This window comes from Saccopteryx leptura, chromosome 4, assembly GCF_036850995.1.
Source record: "Saccopteryx leptura isolate mSacLep1 chromosome 4, mSacLep1_pri_phased_curated, whole genome shotgun sequence".
Lineage (NCBI taxonomy): Eukaryota > Metazoa > Chordata > Mammalia > Chiroptera > Emballonuridae > Saccopteryx > Saccopteryx leptura.
Window position 1 is genome coordinate 90,434,917 of NC_089506.1, and position 21,759 is coordinate 90,456,675.

The following is a 21,759-nucleotide window of genomic DNA, read 5'->3' on the forward strand; positions in this document are numbered from 1 at the left end:
TTCATCTTCCTAGCATAGCCTGGACATTGAATAACGTAAGAATTGTCTAATCAAATGTAACAATGCAGCCTTACCATCATTCCCACACTATTCACTGCCACTAATGCCTGAAGTTCAAGTGTACATTGGTGGCCTAGGGTAGGGCAAGTAAAGCTTCCTTGTTGATAAACTGGGCTGTATAAGGCACTAAATTTGTGGGTCAAAAACCATTTAGAAATAAGAACTTCACGTTATTTTTGCTTTAACTCAAATATGGTTTATTGAAGAAAATATACTGGAAAAATCAACTAAATATACAGAACTGTATTTTATTATTAAACTTGTAAAAACTGAAAGGATATGCCAGACTAGAGAAAACTGTCACATAGAAAGACTCAGTCAAGTGCAAAATGCTAACCTTAACTTGTGTGATCTTTTCTTCCACACTAATTAATATTTTCCAGGGTCATAAGTATCATCATTTTAAACACAACATCACCTTTGCAATACGTTTGGAGCATTTCACACAAAGCTACAGCTTTGCAACAAAAGTGAGAACTCTTACAATTTGCAGCCAAAACATACTAGTGAAATTTAAAGTCAATTTATTTTAAGGGGCAGAAAAATGAAAATAAAGAGAATTTTAAAAAAGAAAAGCCAAAGGAATATCCATTTCTAGACTGAAGTACTATTTTTAAAAAATGATTTTTTTAAAGATTTTATTTATTCATTATAGGGGGGGGGAGAGAGAGAGAGAGAGAGAGAGAGAGAGAAGGGGGGAAGAGCAGAAAGCATCAACTCCCATATGTGCCTTGACCAGGCAAGCCCAGGGTTTTGAACCAGCAACCTCAGCGTTTCCAGGTTGACGCTTTATCCACTGCGCCACCACAGGTCAGGCCAAAAAATGATTTATTGATTGATTTTAGAGAGACAGAGGAAGGAGGGAGGAAGTGAGAAGAAGGAGAGTTAGAGAGAGGGAAGCACTCATTTGTTGGTCAACTTTATTGTGCATTGGTTGGTTGTTTCCTGTATGTGCCCAGACCAGAGATCAAACCCTCAACCTCGGTGTTTCGGGATGATGCTCTAACTAAGCTAATTGGCCAGGCCTAAAGTATTTTTTTTTAAGATTTTATTATTCATTTTAGAGAGGAGAAAGAAAGAGAAGAGAGAGAGAAAGAGAAGAGAGAGAAGGAGAACAGAGAGAGAAAAAGAGGAGAGAGAGAGAGAGAGAGAGAGAGGAGAGAGAGAGAGAGAAAGAGAGAAGGGGAGAAGGAGCAGGAAGCATCAACTCCCATATGTGTCTGACCGGACAAGCCCAGGGTTTGGAACCAGTGACCTCAGCGTTCCAGGTCAGTGCTTTATCCACTGTGCCACCACAGGCCAAGCTGAAGTACTATTTTTTAAAAGTCATAATAACATGGTATATAACAGGTTACCTAATAATGTATAAACTGATCCAAGTAGAATAGTTGATATTATTGCTGAGTAATTATTCAATAAGTAAAGCAAAATTCAATCAAAATATTAAAGATACTTTTACAAAATGGTGGTATTAACTGAGTAGTGCATAAATTCACATTATAACAGAAGCATAACACTTTCAATATTCCTGTCTACATTGAAGTCACTTTATATTTAATGGGTTTTTTTACCTTAAAACTCTTGACTTTCTCAATCACACAAATCAAAGCTTTTTATAAAAAATACCTTTAGATATTGTATTTATCTTATAATAATCAAAGCTCATTGACTATAAAAATTTGCCTATTGGTTCAAAATTTATAGTTTTTATTTCCTTTATAAAAATTATTTCCTCTTTAAATGTATTCTGTAGGAATTTTTACTTACATTACAAAGCATAAAACCAGAGACTATGTTTCATTCCTGTAAGGTACACTATACGTCGTTATTAAATGATGATGATCATGTTTTTTATATATTATAAAAATAAAATGCAACCTTTCAAAAATATAAATAGGCAAGAAATCACCCATCACCCCAAGCCTAATGCACAACTTTTTCATGCTATATTAATATGTTGTTTCTTACCACTGTCTTCAAAATAATAAATTTTTTTTTAAGTGAGAGGAGGGGAGATAGTGAGACAGACTCCCACATGCACTCCAACCAGGATCCACCCTGCAACCCCTTTTGGGGCTGATGCTCCAGTCAACTGAGCTATTTTTAGCACCTGAGGCTGACACATTCAGACTAACTGAACCAACCTCAGGGCCCGGGGTGACGCTGGAACCAACTGAGCCACTGGTTGTGGGAGAGGAAGAAAGAGAGACAAAGAGGAGAGGGAGAAGGAATAAGAGAGAGAAGGAGGGGGAGAGAAGGAGATGGTCACTTCTCATGTGGCCCTGACTAGGGATAAACCTGGGATGTCTGCACACAGAGCTGATGCTCTACCCACTAAACCAACTGGCCAGGGACAAAATAATCATTTTAATGTTTGTATAACATTTATTGACTGAATATTCTTCAGCTTGACTTCTAACCTCACCATTTCACTGAAACTATTTTTGTCAAATCTCCAATCAACGGTGAGCTGGAGCCAGCTTGAACATCGTACAAGAGCTGATTATTAAACTTTCAGAAAATATGAAAGCTAGATGTTACACTGTTGATAACTGGAAATCAGCCATAGTACAAAATATTTACATCATAGAAATCAGCAAAAGCTAAAAATCAGGGCATCTCTCCCTTGACACCACCTCTTCTCTCAGAACCAGTTGTTAAACATTCACCAGCACACTGCTAATGTTATGTGAACCTAATGAATACTTTTCATCCTTATCTCTGAGCATGCTCTCATACTCTTCCTACTTCTGTCAGCTGGGTTCTCTGTGTCTTTGACTGGCTCCTCCACCTCTACTTGATCTTCAAATACCTGCTTGATACCTCTGCTTGACTTTTAAAACTTAACATACCTTAAAATTAAGCTCTTGATTGCTCTTCCCCCACCAAAAAACTAATTAGTGTTTAGAAATGCATTACAGTAGAAAGAGTTCTGAGTTGGGAATCATTTTCTTTGTGATTTGACAAGGGTCCAAATCCTAATTGTTTATTCCTTATCTCTTCAACTCTATTTACTTATCTGTCAAATGGAAACACCAACATGTATTTTTCATTTGTACATGATTATATGAATTAATAGTATGCAAAAAATAGATACTCATATATGCCAACTATTATTTTACTTTGTGGTCAATAAATGTTTAATGAATAGACCATTAATTGAGGAGGAGGAAAATAAAAGAATAGCAGAAATGAAAAGAGGCTCATGTGTTCTAGTATATTGAGAAAAGCTATATCTATTTCCTACATACCTAGGAATCAAAGAAAAATAATTATATTTCATAACTGATAGCATGGTTAACAAATCTTAAAATATGTATGTCAAGTAATTTAACTTCCCTATATTTATCTAAAAAACCATTAATATGTAAATAACTAAAAAAAATTTTGAAGGCTGTTAGTACAGCAAAATTTGGAAACAATTTTCAAACCATTTAACATAAAAGAAATTATAACTGATTACTATTTAGCCATTAAAATTATGCTGACAGAAATATATAATTACATGGAAATATGGTTATATTATTAGGATGAAAAGCAGATTATATAAATATGACCTCATAAATGGGAATGAAAATGGAATATGGTAATGAGATTATAGTATGTTTTCTTTTATTTGTTACCTGTACTTTTAATTTTTCCAAATTTATCAAGTAACAACTATGCAACAGGAAAAAATATTCTTCTATGGTACTTAATCAAAAAATTAACTCCATTCACTTTTTTTATCTTTAAAATGCCTTTTTTGATGTAAACATTATTTAAAAAGTGTATTTCAAATTTATAAGCTAATTTTAACTGACTTTCTATATGTTACCTTTAAATTTTTTCATTAAAGTTTTTCCTAAATCTATATAAAATTTTCTATATGTAATCAGTAAATTCAAATAATTATTCAATTTACATTCATAATTAGGACATTACATGTGCAGCATGTGGCATATTTCCATTTTCCCTTTGATATTTCTGTCTAACGTCTTTAAACTACTTGGCCTCATTGCCCTGACAAAAGTAAAATGTCAGGTACTATGCTGTCAGAATGCTTGCAAATCTAGGGGTCCCAATGTCATAACAACACAGACCAGAAAACTGCAAACTAACTCTAGCAAAACACCAAGGTTTTGTTGTAGTGTTGGTTCTGATTTCAATTTCCAATCAGCTGTTGACTGTTATTTTATAAAATGTAGTAACAAAAGTTGAGGCACTGTCAAATTGCTGAAAGATTTTCTGAATAGTTACTCTCAACTTCAGTACTTCTTTCTCTGTATCTATTTGTGACCAGACACAAAGTAGCATTGACATAGATTATTCACTGTTAAAATAACAAATCCACAAAACAGAAATGGAAACAATTCCAGTTAAGCTGAAAGCATTAGCTAGAGATTTGGGGGAAATTTGCACTTTAAAAAAAGTGGAATGAAAAAGGAATCCGTCCTATAAAAAAAAAAGTCAAGGACCAGGAAGGCCATAGGGATGGGCAAGAATATAAAGCGACAAGTAGTGTGTAGGTAACTACACAGGCTCTCTGTTGTGGTGACAGTTTATGATTACTCACATAGCAACGATAATCCTTGGCTCCCCAAAAGGCACCCCATCACTGATTTCAATCAATCAACTAACTGCACAGGAAAATGAGGAGTAATGCTGTTTGATGCAATTAGGTATAAACATATAGAATAGTCAATACATGGATGATTCTTGCAGGAAAAAACTTTTCACAAGCTAGCCTAACACATAAATATTCTCTCTTCTCGATCAGTTTCCTGCCTTTCCAATTAAGCTATTACCAGTATATTACATTTCCTTCCTGCAGTCCTTATTTTTCAGTCTTCCAAATTAGAGCTGTAAATCCATAAGCCAAACTATTCAAACTAACTTGACATTTGATTAAAAGAAAATAAAACAAAAACAAAATGACACCTACCAACTATCAAAAGCCTGCAACTTCATGTAAATCACCCAGCAATCATTATTCTTTTATCTGCTAGGCTAAATAAATTCCTTACATATGAATTTTATGCAGAATTTGGAATTATGCAGTATTGTTAATCAAATGCTACTTTTCACAAAATCCACAGGAAATAGAATAATGGCACCCCATAAAAATAGTATAGATAGTATAGTCTGAATTTTATTTTGCCAATGAGAAGTGTTAACGAATAATTTTGAGCAAGGGGGTCATGGAATCAAATCTGCATTTTGAAACATCACTGACTGCAATATGGAGGGTGAAATGATAAAGTTCAGCACAGCATCAGTGGAGGGTTGAGGACCTGACGTGGGGATGCAGATGATAAGTGGAGGTTGCTGCAGCTGCTGCTATTGTTCATCATGAGGACAATGATAATGGTGACGGTGGAGGGGTGGAGGTGGCGGTAAGGATCACCAGTATTTGAAGGCCTGTGTCAAGCACTGTGCTTAGCAATTTATATGCATTATCTAATTTGATCTTCTCAACAACCCTTTAACTTAGGTGTTACTGTTAGTATAGGCAGTTAGCTAGTTATTAAGGGAGAAAAAGGTAGTTGGAAGACGTCAAACATAGTATTAAAGTTTAATAAAACTAGAGAGCCTGCTTCAGTTAGAAGAATCAACATCCTATTTAGCTTAATTTGCTAGAAGACTAAAAGTATTCATAGGCCCAACTGCATATTTCAGGAATCCACTGTGTCCTCAGTGTCCATTGTACCTCAGTCCTCCAGACTCAGCTTTGGGAGGAATCTCCCCAAGGCACTGCCAGTAGATTCTGTCGGGAGGTGTTTCTATGCTTGCACTTGAAGGATACACAGTGGAAGTCAGAATGGTGACCACAGATGCTTGTCAGTCTTGCCTAGAAGAAGGATCTAATTGGTTAGTGGGAGGAATCAGTGCAAGCCTGCAAAATTTTAAAGAAGCTGATTGGTTAGCTTATAAAAAAGCAAGTCCTTCCCAGCCCCAAAACATAAACACAGGCTTAACAAAGATCTGGCCCTTTTCACCCTTTTTGCCTTCCTGCTTTAGAAGCCCTTGCCCCTTAACAAGCAGCCATGCTATGTGGGCTGGCAGCCGCAAGGTCTCCCAAGTACAGGCTTTGAGTAACACCTGGACTGGACTGAGCTCTGATATAGGCTAAGTCATGGAACAGAATACCTAGACTTTGATTTTTTACAGAAGACTAGACTGGACATTATCCCTTGGCAAGACACAGGGAAGTGAGACATTGGGAACCTGTGAATAACCTTCTGTTTCAACTCTGAATAAATCTTACTGAAAGAAAGCCTAAGTTTTTCCAAATGTGGGTTTTATAAAATGCTTTTTATATAATACCATACATGAACCACCACCAGAACAGGATTCAGAACTGACATCATTACTACATTTCCCAATGAAGAAATTTAAGAAATTACATAACCTGCCCAAAGATATACAACTAGTAAATACAAATACAAGAACTGTGAGTTAAGTTAGTGGTTTATCTACCCCAATAACCTGTCTAATTCTCCTCTTCTTTTGATAATAGAGCCCTGTTTTGAAGGGACAGGTAGTGAGGGAAATTTTGCTTTCCTCTTTATATATAATCCTGATGGAATCAATTAAGATGTCCTATGCTATGTTTGGTGTCACTACAAACACACCAAACCCAACATCCCCAGTGGGACTCAGCATGGGGAATCAATAATTTTAAGATGACAGGTACTTACTTTTTCCCAGAACAAATATGCTTGCAAAATATAAGGATAACTGCATATCTTAATATGTCATTATGCTTCCTTATATGGAGGTAATGCTATGCCTAGAGCTCCTGGGGCAATCTTTGCTACCACATGAAGACAGACTGTCAACACCCAAAAAAGCAGAATTCACAGACAGAGAAAGGCTTTCCAGCTACATGAGCCAATAAATTCCTTTTTTGCTTATATGAATTTCTGTGGCTTACATCTTACAGCAAACTAATTTAGAAATTGGTGCCAGGAAAGAAGGTGATACAGTGACAGAACCTAAAATGTGATACCTGTTTAGTAAAGGAAGGGGCAGGGTAGTGAAAGATTCCTCATCTCCTAACAGAAGCCAGCAAGCACTTCCCGTGGTGCAGGTAAACCTACTGTCTTGGAAACTGAGACCACCTAAGGAATGGGGCTGATGATGCTCTTCTCAATTATCACCAACCAAATGAAACCTGAGAATCAGGTACTCATGCTTCTTGAGGGATTACAGAATTCTATGAACCAAGGAACAAAAGAGGGAAAGCGGGAGATTCAGCAGGGTCCTGGAAAGGGGAAGTCTGACTACCTATGATCATGTCCAACATTTATCAATGTTGGATAAATTCTTAGTTCCTATATTTATTTAACTTAAATCTTATCTTTTTCATAAAAATATCTCTATGTGAAAGCTGTTCATATTTTTCTAAGTGTATATACCCTTTATAACTGGGATTTTACTTTCTAACTAAAATTTTGACACCAAAATTTATAAAGAAACATAAATAAAATGAAAGCATACATTTGATTTACAAAATAAGCTACAAGAGGATAGTAGAGTGGTATAAATTTAAGAGTGTTACTCTGTCCACCTTTCTCACAATGCCCTTGTTCCTCATTCAAGAACTCATTAAGGTTACCCTGGTTTTATTTAGATATAGAATGTGAAGACAGTAAACTCACTGACTCAAGAAATCTCTTTCTCAATGTCTGGCCAGCCCAGACTTCTTCCATGATAATGCAAAGCATCAAACCTACTTCTTCTGTCCCAAGTTGAAACTTAAAATACACATTCCCAGTGGGCATTGTTGTTAATATACTGCTCACAAAAATTAGGGGATATTTCAAAATGAATATGAAGCGATAAAACATCCCCTAAGTTTTGTGAGCAGTGTAGTAGCTATGTATTACTGATGTGATATACTTATAAAGCACATGATGGCATAAAAATTCACTTTTAAATTGGCCTGATGTTCTAGCTAGCGATTATATTATCTAAATATAAATCCCAATTTAAAAAAACCTACATATAAAAGCCTTTTGGAACACAACCCCATCATAGAATGATCGATGGAATAGTACTAAGTTAACATCAAGTCATTACATATCACATGGAACTTTAATTAGGGTCACTTGCATAAAACAATGTAATCCAACCTCATTATTTTTCTAAAAAACTGATAGAAAGGTCAATTAAGATTATGCTTGATTTCAATTTAAAGATAGAATTTTTAAAAGGTTAAGAATAAGAGAAAATCTCTAAGAAAAGTACATGTGCTGATCAATTACCTATGATAAAAGTTTTAAAACAACAGAAGAAAATGCTAGCACCCTCTGTTCTACTACATTTATAGAATGAATGATTCCATAGGACACATACAACTGTAATCTCCCTTCAGTCTCAATCCTATTTTCTGCCTTGTAGACAGGAATTTTTTTCTGAAAGCACTAAAAAAAAACCTCATTGCGCTCATACCCAAAAACCTTTCATGGCTTTAAACAGTGATCTGGATATAATAAAAACTCCTTAGGACAAAATTTTCTTGATCTGGCTCCAGCCTACCACTCCTGTCTCTGGCCTCCATCTCCACCTGTGAGACCCTTGCAGGCAGAGGGAACTGCTGCTCTGAGGCCTCTAAGCTGGAAAGGCAGATTTCCCTCCTCTTGGATTGCCCTTCCCCCAACACTCTTCCTTACACTTGTCTAAAGGCCACCTCCTCTAGGAAGCCTCTGCCTATCTGCCAGGTTGGTCAGGTGATCTTCCTACATAGTACTATTAGGAAAGACTAAAAGTTTGCTTCTCCGAGAATAATGGCCATCCAGTAGGACAGTAAACTCTAATATAAATTGAAAGAGAAGGAGGTAATTTCTGGGGTTAGGATCATCACAAGAACATGTAAATTTGTAATAAATTTAATCTACGTAATTTCTTGAATTTGAGAGCTAGAAAGGTCACAGGCTATATTCTCTGTGAAAATCAAGGATCTAGAATATTATTACAATGCCCATATTTTTCTCATATTCTTGCTGACTGTCGTATTAATAACATACTCTACTAAAATAATATTCACTATTTTTTTAAATTTTTTCTTTATTCATTTTAGACAGGAGAGGGAGAGACAGAGAGAGAGAAAGGGGGAGGAGCTGGAAGCATCAACTCCCATATGTGCCTTGACCAGGCAAGCCCAGGGTTTCGAACCGGCAACCTCAGCATTTCCAGGTTGACGCTTTATCCACTGCGCCACCACAGGTCAGGCCTAATATTCACTATTAACAGATGTGTTCATAAATTTCTGTCCCCTTAGAAGTAAATCTCATTAACAATGAGGTTCAGTTTTGAGTGTATTATTCTTATCATGAAACTTAATTAACTTTGATATCTTTTTTCAAGCAGAATGCTGATATTGCCTCTTTTGGTTTAAGATACATCCTGTGAGAAGTGAAGCATAAAGGGCTCACAGGTCATTTTTCTCAGTATCAACCTCTTTATGATTTAGGAGATATCATAGTAGTTGACAACAAATGTAGGGAGACAGGATAAAAGAAAATTAAAGGAGCTCTGATTAGGATAGTAGAAAGGAAGCCTGGGACAAAAATATCAGTTGGAGAAATTCTCCTGCTGGCCTTGCGGAAGCAAACAAACATGGTGTGAACTGCCAGTGGAGGAGGTCATGCGGCAAGGTCCCCAGGGCCTTCAGCAGCTGAAAGCACTCTCCAGGCAACATCAATCAAAAAAAATGGGACTTCAGTGCTGCATCCACAAGGACTTGGATTTGCTAACAACCTATGTGATCTTGGAAAAGGACCTCAAGCCTCAGACAAGACCACAGCCCAATTAAAATTTTGATTTCTTATGTGAGACTGAGCAGATGCCCCAGCTGAGGACTGGATTTCTGATCCACAAAAATGATGTGATTTGCATAATCTGAAGCCACTAATTTTGTGATAATTTGTTAAACAACAATAGAAAACCAATACATCATGCTTTATAATCAAGAAAATATTGTTCTTATGTGTGTTTGCTTATAAATTTTGTCTACATCAAACATATGTATTCTCAAATACATGGCCTTTCCTATGTAATCTAGTAACAAATACACTTCTATTTTCAGGAAGCCTGGACATTTCAAATATGTTATAAAGCCTTTTATCTCTAAGCTTTAGTTGATTCAAAATATATCTAAGAGTGAAAACTTAGTTTAAAAGTATATTTCCCTAAATTTTTGAAATCATAGTTTGAAAACTATTTTCAAACTATGTTTCAATCATAGTTTGAAAATATTTATAGTCCATGCTTAGAGGAAAAGATATACATTTAAATAGTTATTTCTTTTTTCAGTATTTAATGTATGTTCATCACTAAAATATATCATATTATGAAATAGATCCCATTGTGGGAGCTTATTCACTCGAGTGAAAATTTTGATACAATATATAATATGTGAAAAAAGACCAATTGCACGATCAAAATAAATTTTACAAGATTATATAATTATTACTTTCCCAATTAACAATCATTTTCATAGCTAAATCTATCATCTACTAAAGTTGGAGGAAACAAGTTTGGTATTATTGCCCATGATACAGTGAAAGGAAAAAATAAGCTGCCATCTACTATTTTTGAATTGTAACAAATAAAATTTTCTTCTGTACTTTTGTCAATTAAAATATTTGTAATCACATAAATTTATAAACACGCAGCACAGAGGGTCATAGTTAGCTGCATTACTAAACCTTTACTGTACAATTACAAATAAAGTTTTTCCTTAAAAAAAGAATCCATGTTAAGTTAGCCTACCTTCCATACTCAAAGTCCCCATTTTAGACTCCAAGAAATCAAATAATGTACTTGGTGCTGATGGCCTTGCATTTCCTAGATCTTCTTCATCTTCAGATCTTATTCGTCCCCTGCCTTTTCCTTTACCTTAAAGTAAGACACATATATATTGGACATGCAGAAACAAAAGAAGAATATACACTAAAATATTAGCAGGCATCTTAAGTCGATTTTGTATATATTTTTCTTTTCATATTTTCCTGTATATTCTACATCATTTATAATAAAAAAATTTTACATGATTGTATTAACTAGTACATTTAATCCTCTGATCTGTCTGGAAATTTGAATCTGTTAATCTGAATTACCTTTTAAGGAAAAATTATTTTCATACAATTTTTCTTTACCTTTTTTCCCCCATTGATTTAGAAGAGGGGTAGGTTAGGAAGAGAGAGAGAAGCATCACCTTGATGTTCCACTTAGTAGTTCCATTTAGTTGTGCACTCATTGGTTGCTTCTTATATGTTCTCTGACAAGAAATTGAACCTGCAACCTTGATGTGCCAGGATAACACTCTATCCACTGAGCCACCTGGCCAGGATCTACTCACTTATTTTTTAATAGAATATAGGATTAAGATTTGGAAAAATCATATAATGCTTTTGAATACGCAATTAAAAGTCACATAATACATTTGACTATGCAATTAAAGAATAACATTATAAAATAATAGTCAAGTTCTTATTAATTTAAAAAGTTTGTAGACTCTTTAGTCATTTATACAAGTGGCATAGTCCTAGAAATAATTTAATAGAAGTAGTCACTTTAGCTCCAAAATTGGAAGGAAGTACCACAATGGTAAATAAAGCTATAGTCCTCACAGCAACAAAACCCAGCCTTGGCCAACAACATACTCCTCTGAAAAGCAAACAATACTATGTGGCACATTGCTTAATGAGTTATACCTCTCAGAGGTGGACCCGTAACAGGTTTCTGCTTATTGCTGTTAAGAAGTACATTCAGTGCTGCTTCTAAGTTGTTGCCATTATCCATAAGAGCTTGCCTCGATGCTTCCTTACTAAAGCCCATTTCTGTTATGTGCTTCAGAGCCTTCTCATCAACCTGTAAGGAATGAAGAGAAAAATCTATGTTGATAACCAATAGATAAAGCAAGGCATAAATAATTATATAGACAGTGAAAACTACTTAATTAAAAATTTTCATAGTTAATACTTCTTAATCCAAGAAAGGAAATATAATTTATATAGCACTTCTCAAAAAAATTCAAAATATAAAAGGAAGCTAACAAAATGATACCATCTCAGTAGATTTGTTTTTCCAGTCTCTATTGTTGCACCACTCCACTGTATATTTATTAGCAATACTATCTATGGTGCTTTCAGAGTCTGTACCCCAAATAGGAAAGTCTGCTTTACAAACGCCAGAACCCAAAATCTCCTTGACAAATTTTAATATGAGCATAATTTAAGAACTGTTTAAGTAACATAAACATATCTCATAAGAAATTTCTTGAGCCACAGCCAGTTGAGGAATACATCACTTTTTTACATCTAAGAGTTAAGATAGAGAGGCTTTAAGATGTAGATGGCATGCATGTCACAGCCAACCCCTCTGATACCCTTGTAGACATTGATAAAAGCACACTACTTTTTCCAAACTCTGAATTTATCCTTTTAAATGCAGAATCCTTTCTCAGTAGCGACTATCCATAGATCAGATACAATACATAAGAGGAAATACATATCCCTGCTGTAGATATGCCAAAGTAAATGTAAAAAAGACTGGATAGCAAAACTATAATTCATCCTTCTTAGTCAAAAACTTATCTGAATGTGAAAAATAATCAAACTATCCAAACCTTCCTCTCTCCTAATTATCTCCCCAAAAAATATCTAATTAAGAAACGGTTCCATATGTAGAATTTAACCAAAAACACTTTTAATAATCACTTAATACCCAACTTTGGCATAACTTATTCTACCTTTCTTATTGACCTGATCTGCATTGGCCACACTCTCTCTGGTGCTCTGGAGAGATCTTCCTTGCCTCTTCCGGCTTCTGTTGTTAGCTAGCAATCCTTGGCATTCCTTGACTTGGAGATGCAGCACTCCAGTCACATGGCCATCCTCTCACTAGGTGTCTTCAGGTCCTTTTCCCTCTATATGTCTCTCTCTTTGTCTCAATTTCCCTCTTCACAAAGAGATCCAATTAGGGTTATATTGGATTACGACCCACCCTAAGGCCTTCTTTATAACTTGATACCGCTGTAAAGAACCTATTTCCAAATACAATACACTCATGTTTTAAGATGATTGGTGGTTAGGAACATGGTGACAGAGTAGGCAGATGTTCCAACTGCTACCTTCCAGGACCAAATTGGAATAAAATTTAATTTAAGAACAATCATGTTGAAAAACCAACTTTGGACCAAATGAAAAGGAGTCTATACCCAAAAAATCACAGAAGACACACCGAGACAGGTAGGAAGGATGGAGATGCAGAAAGGGCTGTGCCACTCCCAGGAGTGAATGGCGGTGGAGGGTCCGGAGAAACTCTCGTTGTGAGGAGGGTCGCCCTGAGAGGTGTGGGTGCTCAGCCCCAGGCCCAGAGCCCCAGCCTAGAGCCCCAGAGCCTAGAAGAGGCACCCACACAGCATTTGGCAGTGAAAAGAGCAAGGTTTCTGTCTGTGAGAAAGAGATGGAGTTCTCGGAGACACAAGCTCTATCTTAAAGGGCCCGTGCAGAAAATCTTGTTCACAACCATTTACCCAGGGCTCCTGCAAAGGGAAGGCTAATAGGACTAGAGTTGTGTGAGAAGGAGGTGAAACTGATGGCCCAGTAGAGACACCATGGGGGAAGGCCACTGGAACCCCTGTGCTGAGTCATTCTCCAATATCACAGTGGCCATCTTTCTTGGGTGGAGCAGTCCCCTCTGAGCTGCATCAGCCTGGGGGAAGAGAAACTGCCCCACCCTCGGGCATCTGTCCAGCCTCACTCATGGAGTCCTGGCCATTCTGAGAAGTCAACTAGGAAGCAGGGGGCATGCCAGTGACTCAGTGTTGGGCAAATAAGTCTTAACAAGTGTATTTTAAGCCCTTGAGTAGTACAAAGGTTCATGTATGTTCTCATGCTTCCTGAACATCCAGAGTACAATTGTAACAAAAATTTTTATTTTAAAAATGTGTAAGGCAACATTAAAAAAGGCAAATATATATTCTTCTTATTTCCATAAACTGGCTATCACCTGACCTGCGGTGGCTCAGTGGGTAAAAGCATCAACTTGGAACACTGAGGTCGCCGGTTCAAAACCCCGGGCTTCCCTGGTCAAGGCACATATGGGAGTTGATGCTTTCTGCTCCTCCCTCCCTTCTCTCTCTCTCTCTCTCTCTCTCTCTCTCTCTCTCTCTCTCTCTGTCTCCTCTCTTTAAAATTAATAAATAAAATCTAAAAATAAATAAATAAAAAACAGAAATTGGCTATCAAACAAACATGATTTTAAATTAATAGCCTGACCAGGCAGTGGCGCAGTAGATAGAGCATCAGACTGGGATGCAGAAGGACCCAGGTTAAAGACCCCGAGGTCGCCAGCTTGAGTGCGGGCTCATCTGGTTTGAGCAAAAGCCCATCAGCTTGAACCCAAGGTTGCTGGCTCAAGCAAGGGGTTACTCGGTCTGCTGAAGGCCCGCGGTCAAGGCACATATGAGAAAGCAATCAATGAACAACGAAGGTGTCGCAACGAAAAACTGATGATTGATGCTTCTCATCTCTCTCCGTTCCTGTCTGTCTGTCCCTGTCTCTCCCTCTCTCTGACTCACTGTCTCTGTAAAACATAAAGAAAATAAATAAAATTAAAATTAAAAATTAATAAAACTGTAACTGGAATTTCATTTTTTGAAAAAAACAAGAAACAAAAAAAACTCCCAGGGGTCAGCGAGCATGAAAAAAACACAACTCGAAGGGTTAAGTTTGTTCACTTATAGTTTGCATTGGCCTGGGCAGCTCCATGTGTATGTAGTCTGTGCAAGGCTGTGGTGCTTGCCCTCAGGGCAGCAGATTACAAATTGCAGATTACCTTCCTGCTTGGGAGGGGCCATTGTACTGCTAATATTTGCTGGAGAAGTGATTTTTCCCCAGCCTGGGTTTTGCAGGAAAAGGAGTGCAGACGTGGAACCGGAGCTGAGGGGCTTTGGGAGCTCTGCAGAGGCTGGTGAGGGCCTTCGATTGCAGGAGGAACCGGAGACTTTTCTGGTTTGCAGAACCAGAGAATGCGTCAGGGCTTTGAATAAGAGGGAGCTCTGAATGAGAGGGAGCTCTGAATGAGAGGGAAGCAGACATCCCTGCCTGTTCGCTCATCTGCCAGTACAAGACTTTAATAAACGGAATGGCCCACCATTTTTTGGCTCCAATGTTTCTTTATTGTCTACCTGAATCCAATGAGAACCTGCATGGCCACAATGGCAAAGGCAACTGGCTATAAAATCAGTTTTCTGGCGTTGAGGCTGAAGCTCTCCCCTGCATGCTCCCCAGTCTATGACTGGTGCTTCTGCCCCGTGGAAGACTCAGTAGAAACTGTCCGGACTGCAGGCAGACCACACCTCTGGGACTCAGAGGTCATACCAATCGGACATCTGTGGCCACACCCTAATGATCTGTAAAAAAAGTCTGGACAGACTGACACCTGGGGTTGAACTACATTTACCACCCTTCTGAATACCTGAACTGCCGCAGGCTCTAGACTCTACCAGAGGTTATTTCAGTGGCCAAGTCCAACAAGCAGCCAGCAGACAGAGGCTGCAGGAGGTGGAACTCAGGGAACCTTAGCCTTTTAAGTGTACCTTCCCCCAGGTCCAGTGTGGGTAAAAGCCAGCCTAGGAGTGCAGCTTGGTATTTCCATGAGCACTTGGGCCCAACAGAGGCAGCCACATACTCTTCATTGCTTGTGGATCCAAGGAGGGTGCTGAAGGCAAGTCATGGGCAGTGTCCTGCACTGGTCTGCACCAGGTTCCCTCCAGGGAGGCCTAGGGCTGGCAAATCCAGTAGAGAGCTGCAGAGAGCATCGGTTCAGGACCTAACAATCCTTGCTAGTGGGGTATCCTAAGGAAAGACTCCTCACACCTGGCCCAGCTGAGGCAAGTTCCACTCTCTGTGCTCAGCACAGACACAAGCAGCTCATGTGCATTAGAGAGTGTTGAGCTTCAAATTCAGCCAGCCCAGGTGCTGGATATCATGCACTGCTGGGGTAGGTTCCACAGGGGGAAGAGAGAGAGGCTTGGAGCATGGACATTTAAAGTGTGGGTTCCTGAGAGCCTACTGTTGAATCAGATTAAGGGGCTTAGCCACTTTTTGGGGGGAGGGGACAAAGTCAGCCCCAGGAGAGGACTCTCTCAGTCTTTCTCCCTGAGACTAGGGTCTCATCAACTGGAAGAACTTCTGCATAGGAGACTCTCAGCCCAACTCAATCTGCACCTGCTCCTCACCTTGTTGGGGAGAAATAAAATTTGAGTATCCAGCAGTGTCTGATGGATTAGACTCTGGAATAGGAGCCACTTTCCCTTTACTGAGCTCCTGACAAAGAGACTCATGAAGTAGGGGGTTCCATTAATGTTGTATTCCCAACGTAAGCTTCCCTAACCCAAAAAGCTTTAAACCTGCAGAGGGGTTGGTTGGGTGAGGTCAATATGAGCCCACACGACAGTCTTTCTACAGAAGACAATATGGGAAGACCAGGAAGCTGCAAGAGGAGGTGGATCAGCTGAAAAGTGGAGGCAAACCTTATGGATCTTGTGGCTTTTACAGAGCTGCTGTCATCTCTGAGCAGGAGAAAGCTGATCCTTATTCAAGGTTGGCCCCTCCCATACTACCCAGGCACAAGAAACAAAGAAACAGAGCAGTAGCTCCAGACAGGTAGCCCACAGCAGGTTACAAACAATGGTTGACACCAACAAGACCTAGAACCAACACAACCAGTACTGGGTGGCAGACAGCACCAACTCTAGACTCAGCTAACTACACAAGGAGCAGGCACAAAGAAGGAGTCCAGAAGGCACCAAACACTGCAAAGTGTCTAATACACATGATTAAGGCTGACCCTTAGAGCCAGCCAGCTTGAAGGGATAACCACACCCACCAAAGGACCAACAGTATTCAATATTCACAACAGAAAGAAAAATACTACCCTCAAGAAGCATTCCTATATCAAGGATATCAGGTGGCCTGGAGATCAGTACCACTGAGCCCATCTTCTTCATAGAGACACCACAACAAATTTCATACAGCACTACCTATTCTACAGACAAAATGGACAAAGAAATACAATGCAAATGAATCAACAAAAGAAATCCCCAGAAAAAGAACTAAATGAAATGGAAATAACCAAACTAACAGATGCAGAGTATAAAATAATGATTTTTAGGATGCTCAAGGATCTTAGAGCAACAATGGATGGTCATAATGAGTACATAAATAGATAGCAAGCATGAAAAAGGACACTGAAATCATAAAAAAGAACTAATCAGAAATGAATACTGCACTAGAAAGAATCAACAGCAGGCTGGATGAAGCAGAGGATCAAATCAGCAATTTAGAGAACAAGATAAATGAAAGCACTGAAGCTGAGGAGCAAAACAAAAACAGGCTCTAAAAGACTGAGGAAACTCTAAGAGACCTCTGGGACAACATGAAGAGAAACAACATTCACATCATAGGAGTTCTTGGAGGAGAAAAGAACGAACAAGGGATAAAGAACCTGTTTGAAGAAACCATAGCTGAACATTTCCCTACATTGATGAAGTAAAAAGTAACACAAGTTCAAAATGCACAGAGAGTCCCATTACAGAGGAAACCAAGGAGGCCTACACCAAGACACATCATAATTAAAATGCCAAATTTAAGAGACAAAGAAAGAATACTAAAAGCTGCAAGAGAAAAGTAGTTAGTTACCTACAGAGGAACCTCCCATAAGGATGACATCTGACTTCTCAACAGAAACACTTGAGGCCAGAAGGGATTGGCAATAAATACTCAGTGGTGCAAAACAAGAACCTACAACCAAGACTACTTTATCCAGCAAGGCTATCATTTAAAACTGAAGGAGAACAAACAAGCTTCCCAGACAAAAAAAGCCTCAAGGAATTCATTACAACCAAACCAGTACTGCAAGAAATGTTAAGGAACCTGTTGTAAAAAGAGCAAAGGAAAAAAAAAATCTAAGAAAAAGAATTGTAGATTTAAAGTATAAAATGGCAATAAATAAGTACATATCAATAAGAACCTTAAATGTAAATGGATTAAGTGCTCTAATCGAAAGACATAGGGTAGCTACATGGATAAGAAACCTATACATATGCTGTCTGCAAGAAACCCACCTCAGAACAAAAAATACACATAGACTGAAAGTGAAGGGATGGATAAAGCATTTCATGCAAATGGAAATTTAAAAGAACAAAAAAAGCTGGCATAGCCATACTTACATCTGACAAAATAGCCTTTAAAACAAAGGCTACAGGCCCTGGCCGGTTGGCTCAGCGGTAGAGCGTTGGCCTGGCGTGCGGGGGACCCGGGTTTGATTCCCGGCCAGGGCACATAGGAGAAGCGCCCATTTGCTTCTCCACCCTCCCCTCTTTCCTCTCTGTCTCTCTCTTCCCCTCCCGCAGCCAAGGCTCCATTGGAGCAAAGATGGCCCGGGCGCTGGGGATGGCTCCTTGGCCTCTGCCCCAGGCACTAGAGTGGCTCTGGTCATGGCAGAGCGACCCTCCCCCCCGGAGGGGCAGAGCATCACCCCCTGGTGGGCAGAGCGTCGCCCCTGGTTGGTGTGCCGGGTGGATCCCAGTCGGGCACATGCGGGAGTCTGTCTGACTGTCTCTCCCCATTTCCAGCTTCAGAAAAATACAAAAAAAACCCCCAAAAAACAAAGGCTACAGTAATGGATAAAGAAGGACACTATATAATGATAAAGGGGGCAATCCAACAAGACGATATAACCATTTTAAATATTTATGCACCTAATATAGGAGCACCTAAATATATAAAGCAGATTGTAATGAACAAGAAGGGTGAGATCCACAAAAATACTATAATAGTAGGGGATTTTAATACCTCACTAACATCAATGGATAGATCCTCCAGACAGAAAATTAACAAAGAAACAGCAGCCTTAAATGACATATTAGATCAACAAAATTTAAGTGATATTTTCAGAACCTTTTACCTCACAGCAACAGAATATAAATTCCTTTCAAGTACTCATAGCACATTCTCTAGGATAGACCACATGTTAGGCCACAAAGAAAAACCTCAGTAAATTTAAGAAGATTGATATCATATCAAGCACCTTCTCTGATCACAATGGCATGAAACTAGAACTCAACTACAATAGAAAAACTGAAAAACATTCAAACATTTGGATGCTAAACAGCATGTTATTAAATAACAAATGGGTTAACAATGCGATCAAGGAAGATATAAAAAATATCCTTGAAACAAATGAAAATGAACATTCAACAACTTAAAATCTATGGGCCACAGTAAAAGCAGTCCTGAGAGGGAAGTTCATAGCATTACAGGCATACCTTAAGAAGCAAAAAAAAGCTCAAATACATAACTTAACCCTACACCTAAAACAACTAGAAAAAGAATAAAAAATAAAACGTAGAGGAAGTAGAAGGAAGAAAATAAAAATGATTAGAGTGGAAATAAATGACGGAGGCTAAAAAAAGAAAAAAACAATATAAAAGATCAATGAAACCAAGTGCTGGTTCTTTGAAAAGGTAAACAAAATCGACGAACCTTTAACTAGACTCATCAAGAAAAAAAGAGAGAGGACTCAAATAAATAAAATTAGTATGAAAGTGGAGAAGTAACAACTGACACCGCAGAAATACAAAGGATTGTAAGAAAATACCATGAAGATCTATATGCCAAGAAATCGGACAACATAAGTGAGGTAGATAAATTCCTAGAAACAATCTTCCAAAACTCAATCTGGAAGAAGCAGAAATCCTAAAGAGACCGATGACACCAAATGAAATTGAGGCAGTTATCAAAAAACTTTTAGCAAACAAAAGTCCTGGACTGAATGGCTTCATAGGCAAATTTTACCAAACATTCAAAGAAAAACTAATACCTATCCTTCTCAAACTATTTCAAAAAATTCAAGAGGAAGGAGGACTTCCAAACTCTTTATGAGGCAAGCATTGTCCTCATTCCAAAACCAGGTAAAGACACAACAAAGAAAGAAAACTATAAGCCAATATCCCTCATGAACATAGATGCAAAAATTTTCAACAAAATATTGGCAAACCAGATCCAGCAATACAGTGGTCCCTCATCTATTGTGGGGGTTACGTTCCAAAACCCTTTACGATAGGCAAAAATCTGCAAAGTAGCAACCTTATATTTATTTTGTTATATATACATATATATTTTTTTCTTTATCTGAAGTGAAAAGCGGGGAAGCAGACAGACAAACTCCTGCATGCGACCACCTGGGATTGACCCGGCATGCCCACCAGGGGGCGATGCTCTGCCAATCTGGGCCACTGCTCCAATGCAACCAGAGCCATTCTAGCACTGGAGGTCGAAGCCATGGAGCCATCCTCAGTGCTCGAGCCAACTTTGCTCCAGTGGAGCCTTGGCTTCAGGAGGGGAAGAGAGAGACAGAGAGGAAGGAGAGGGGGAGGGGTGGAGAAGCAGATGGGCACTTCTCCTGTGTGCCCTGGCCAGGAATTGAACCTGGGACTTTCACAAGCTGGTTTGACGCTCTACCGCTGAGCCAACCAGCCAGGGTCTATTTATATATATTTTAAGGTTTTATAAACCCTTCCCACACTTTTATAATCCTTTCCCACACTGTTATTAACCTTTCCCACATTCTTATAAACACTATCTATGCTCTTAAACACTTTCTACACTCTTAAACCTACATAAAATCCCATGATATAGTGAAAAATCCGTGATACAAAATTAGACATACACAATTTAAAAATCCACAATACAGTGAGACTGCAAAAAGTGAACCACAATATTGTGAGGGACAACTGTACATCAAAAAGATCATACATCATGATTAAGTGAGATTAATTCCAGGGAGGCAAGGCTGGTACAATGTTCACAAATCGATAAATGTGATTCATCACATAAACAAAAGGAAAGATAAAAATCACATGATTATATCAATATATGCAGAAAAGGCATTCAATAAAATCCAGCACCCATTTAAGATCAAAGTTCACACCAAATTGGGAATACAGAGAACATTGGGAATCACAACATAATAAAAGTCATCTATACAAACTGACAGCCAACATCCTTCTCAATGGGTAAAAATGAAAAGCAATGCCCTTAAGATCAGGAACAAGGAATGGGTGCCCCCTTTCACCACTCTTATTCAACATAACTCTGAAATTACTAGCCACGGCAAGCAAACAAGAAGATGAAATAAAAAGTATCCAAATTGAAAAAGAAGAAGTAAAACTTTCATTATTTGCTGATGACATGATACTGTACAAAGAAAACCCTTAAGTCTCAGTCAAAAAACTAGTAGACCTGACAAATGAATTCGGCAAGGTGGCAGGATATAAAATTAATATTCAGAAATCAGTGGTATTTTTATACCCCAACAATAAACTGTCAGAAACAGAAATTAAGGAAAAAACCTCTTTCACTGCTGCAACAACAACAAAAAAATAAAGTACCTAAGAGTAAATTTAACCAAGGAGGTAAAAGACTTGTACTCAAAAAATTATATCAAAAAAAGAAATTAAGAAAGATACAAAAAAGTGGAAGCATATACTGTGTTCATGAATAAGAATGTCATTAAAATGTCTATATTATCCAAAGCAATCTACAGATTCAATGCAATTACTATTAAAATACAAATGGCATACTTCAAAGACATAGGTCAAGTATTTCAAAAAAGAACACAAATAGCCTCAGCAATCTTAAA

General features: G+C 38.2%; 1 protein-coding gene across 3 annotated transcripts in view; it reads right to left on the reverse strand.

Moving 5' to 3' along the window:
• Positions 1 to 21,759, reverse strand: part of TDRD3 (tudor domain containing 3) — a 221,667-nt gene that overhangs the window by 64,364 nt on the left and 135,544 nt on the right. For all 3 annotated transcript variants that reach the window (XM_066380800.1, XM_066380801.1, XM_066380802.1), the window contains exons 9-10: positions 11,763 to 11,919; positions 10,819 to 10,944 (exon numbers count right to left, since the gene is read on the reverse strand). In XM_066380800.1, coding sequence (XP_066236897.1) covers positions 10,819 to 10,944; positions 11,763 to 11,919 — 283 coding nt within the window. The remainder of the gene's footprint in view (positions 1 to 10,818; positions 10,945 to 11,762; positions 11,920 to 21,759) is intronic.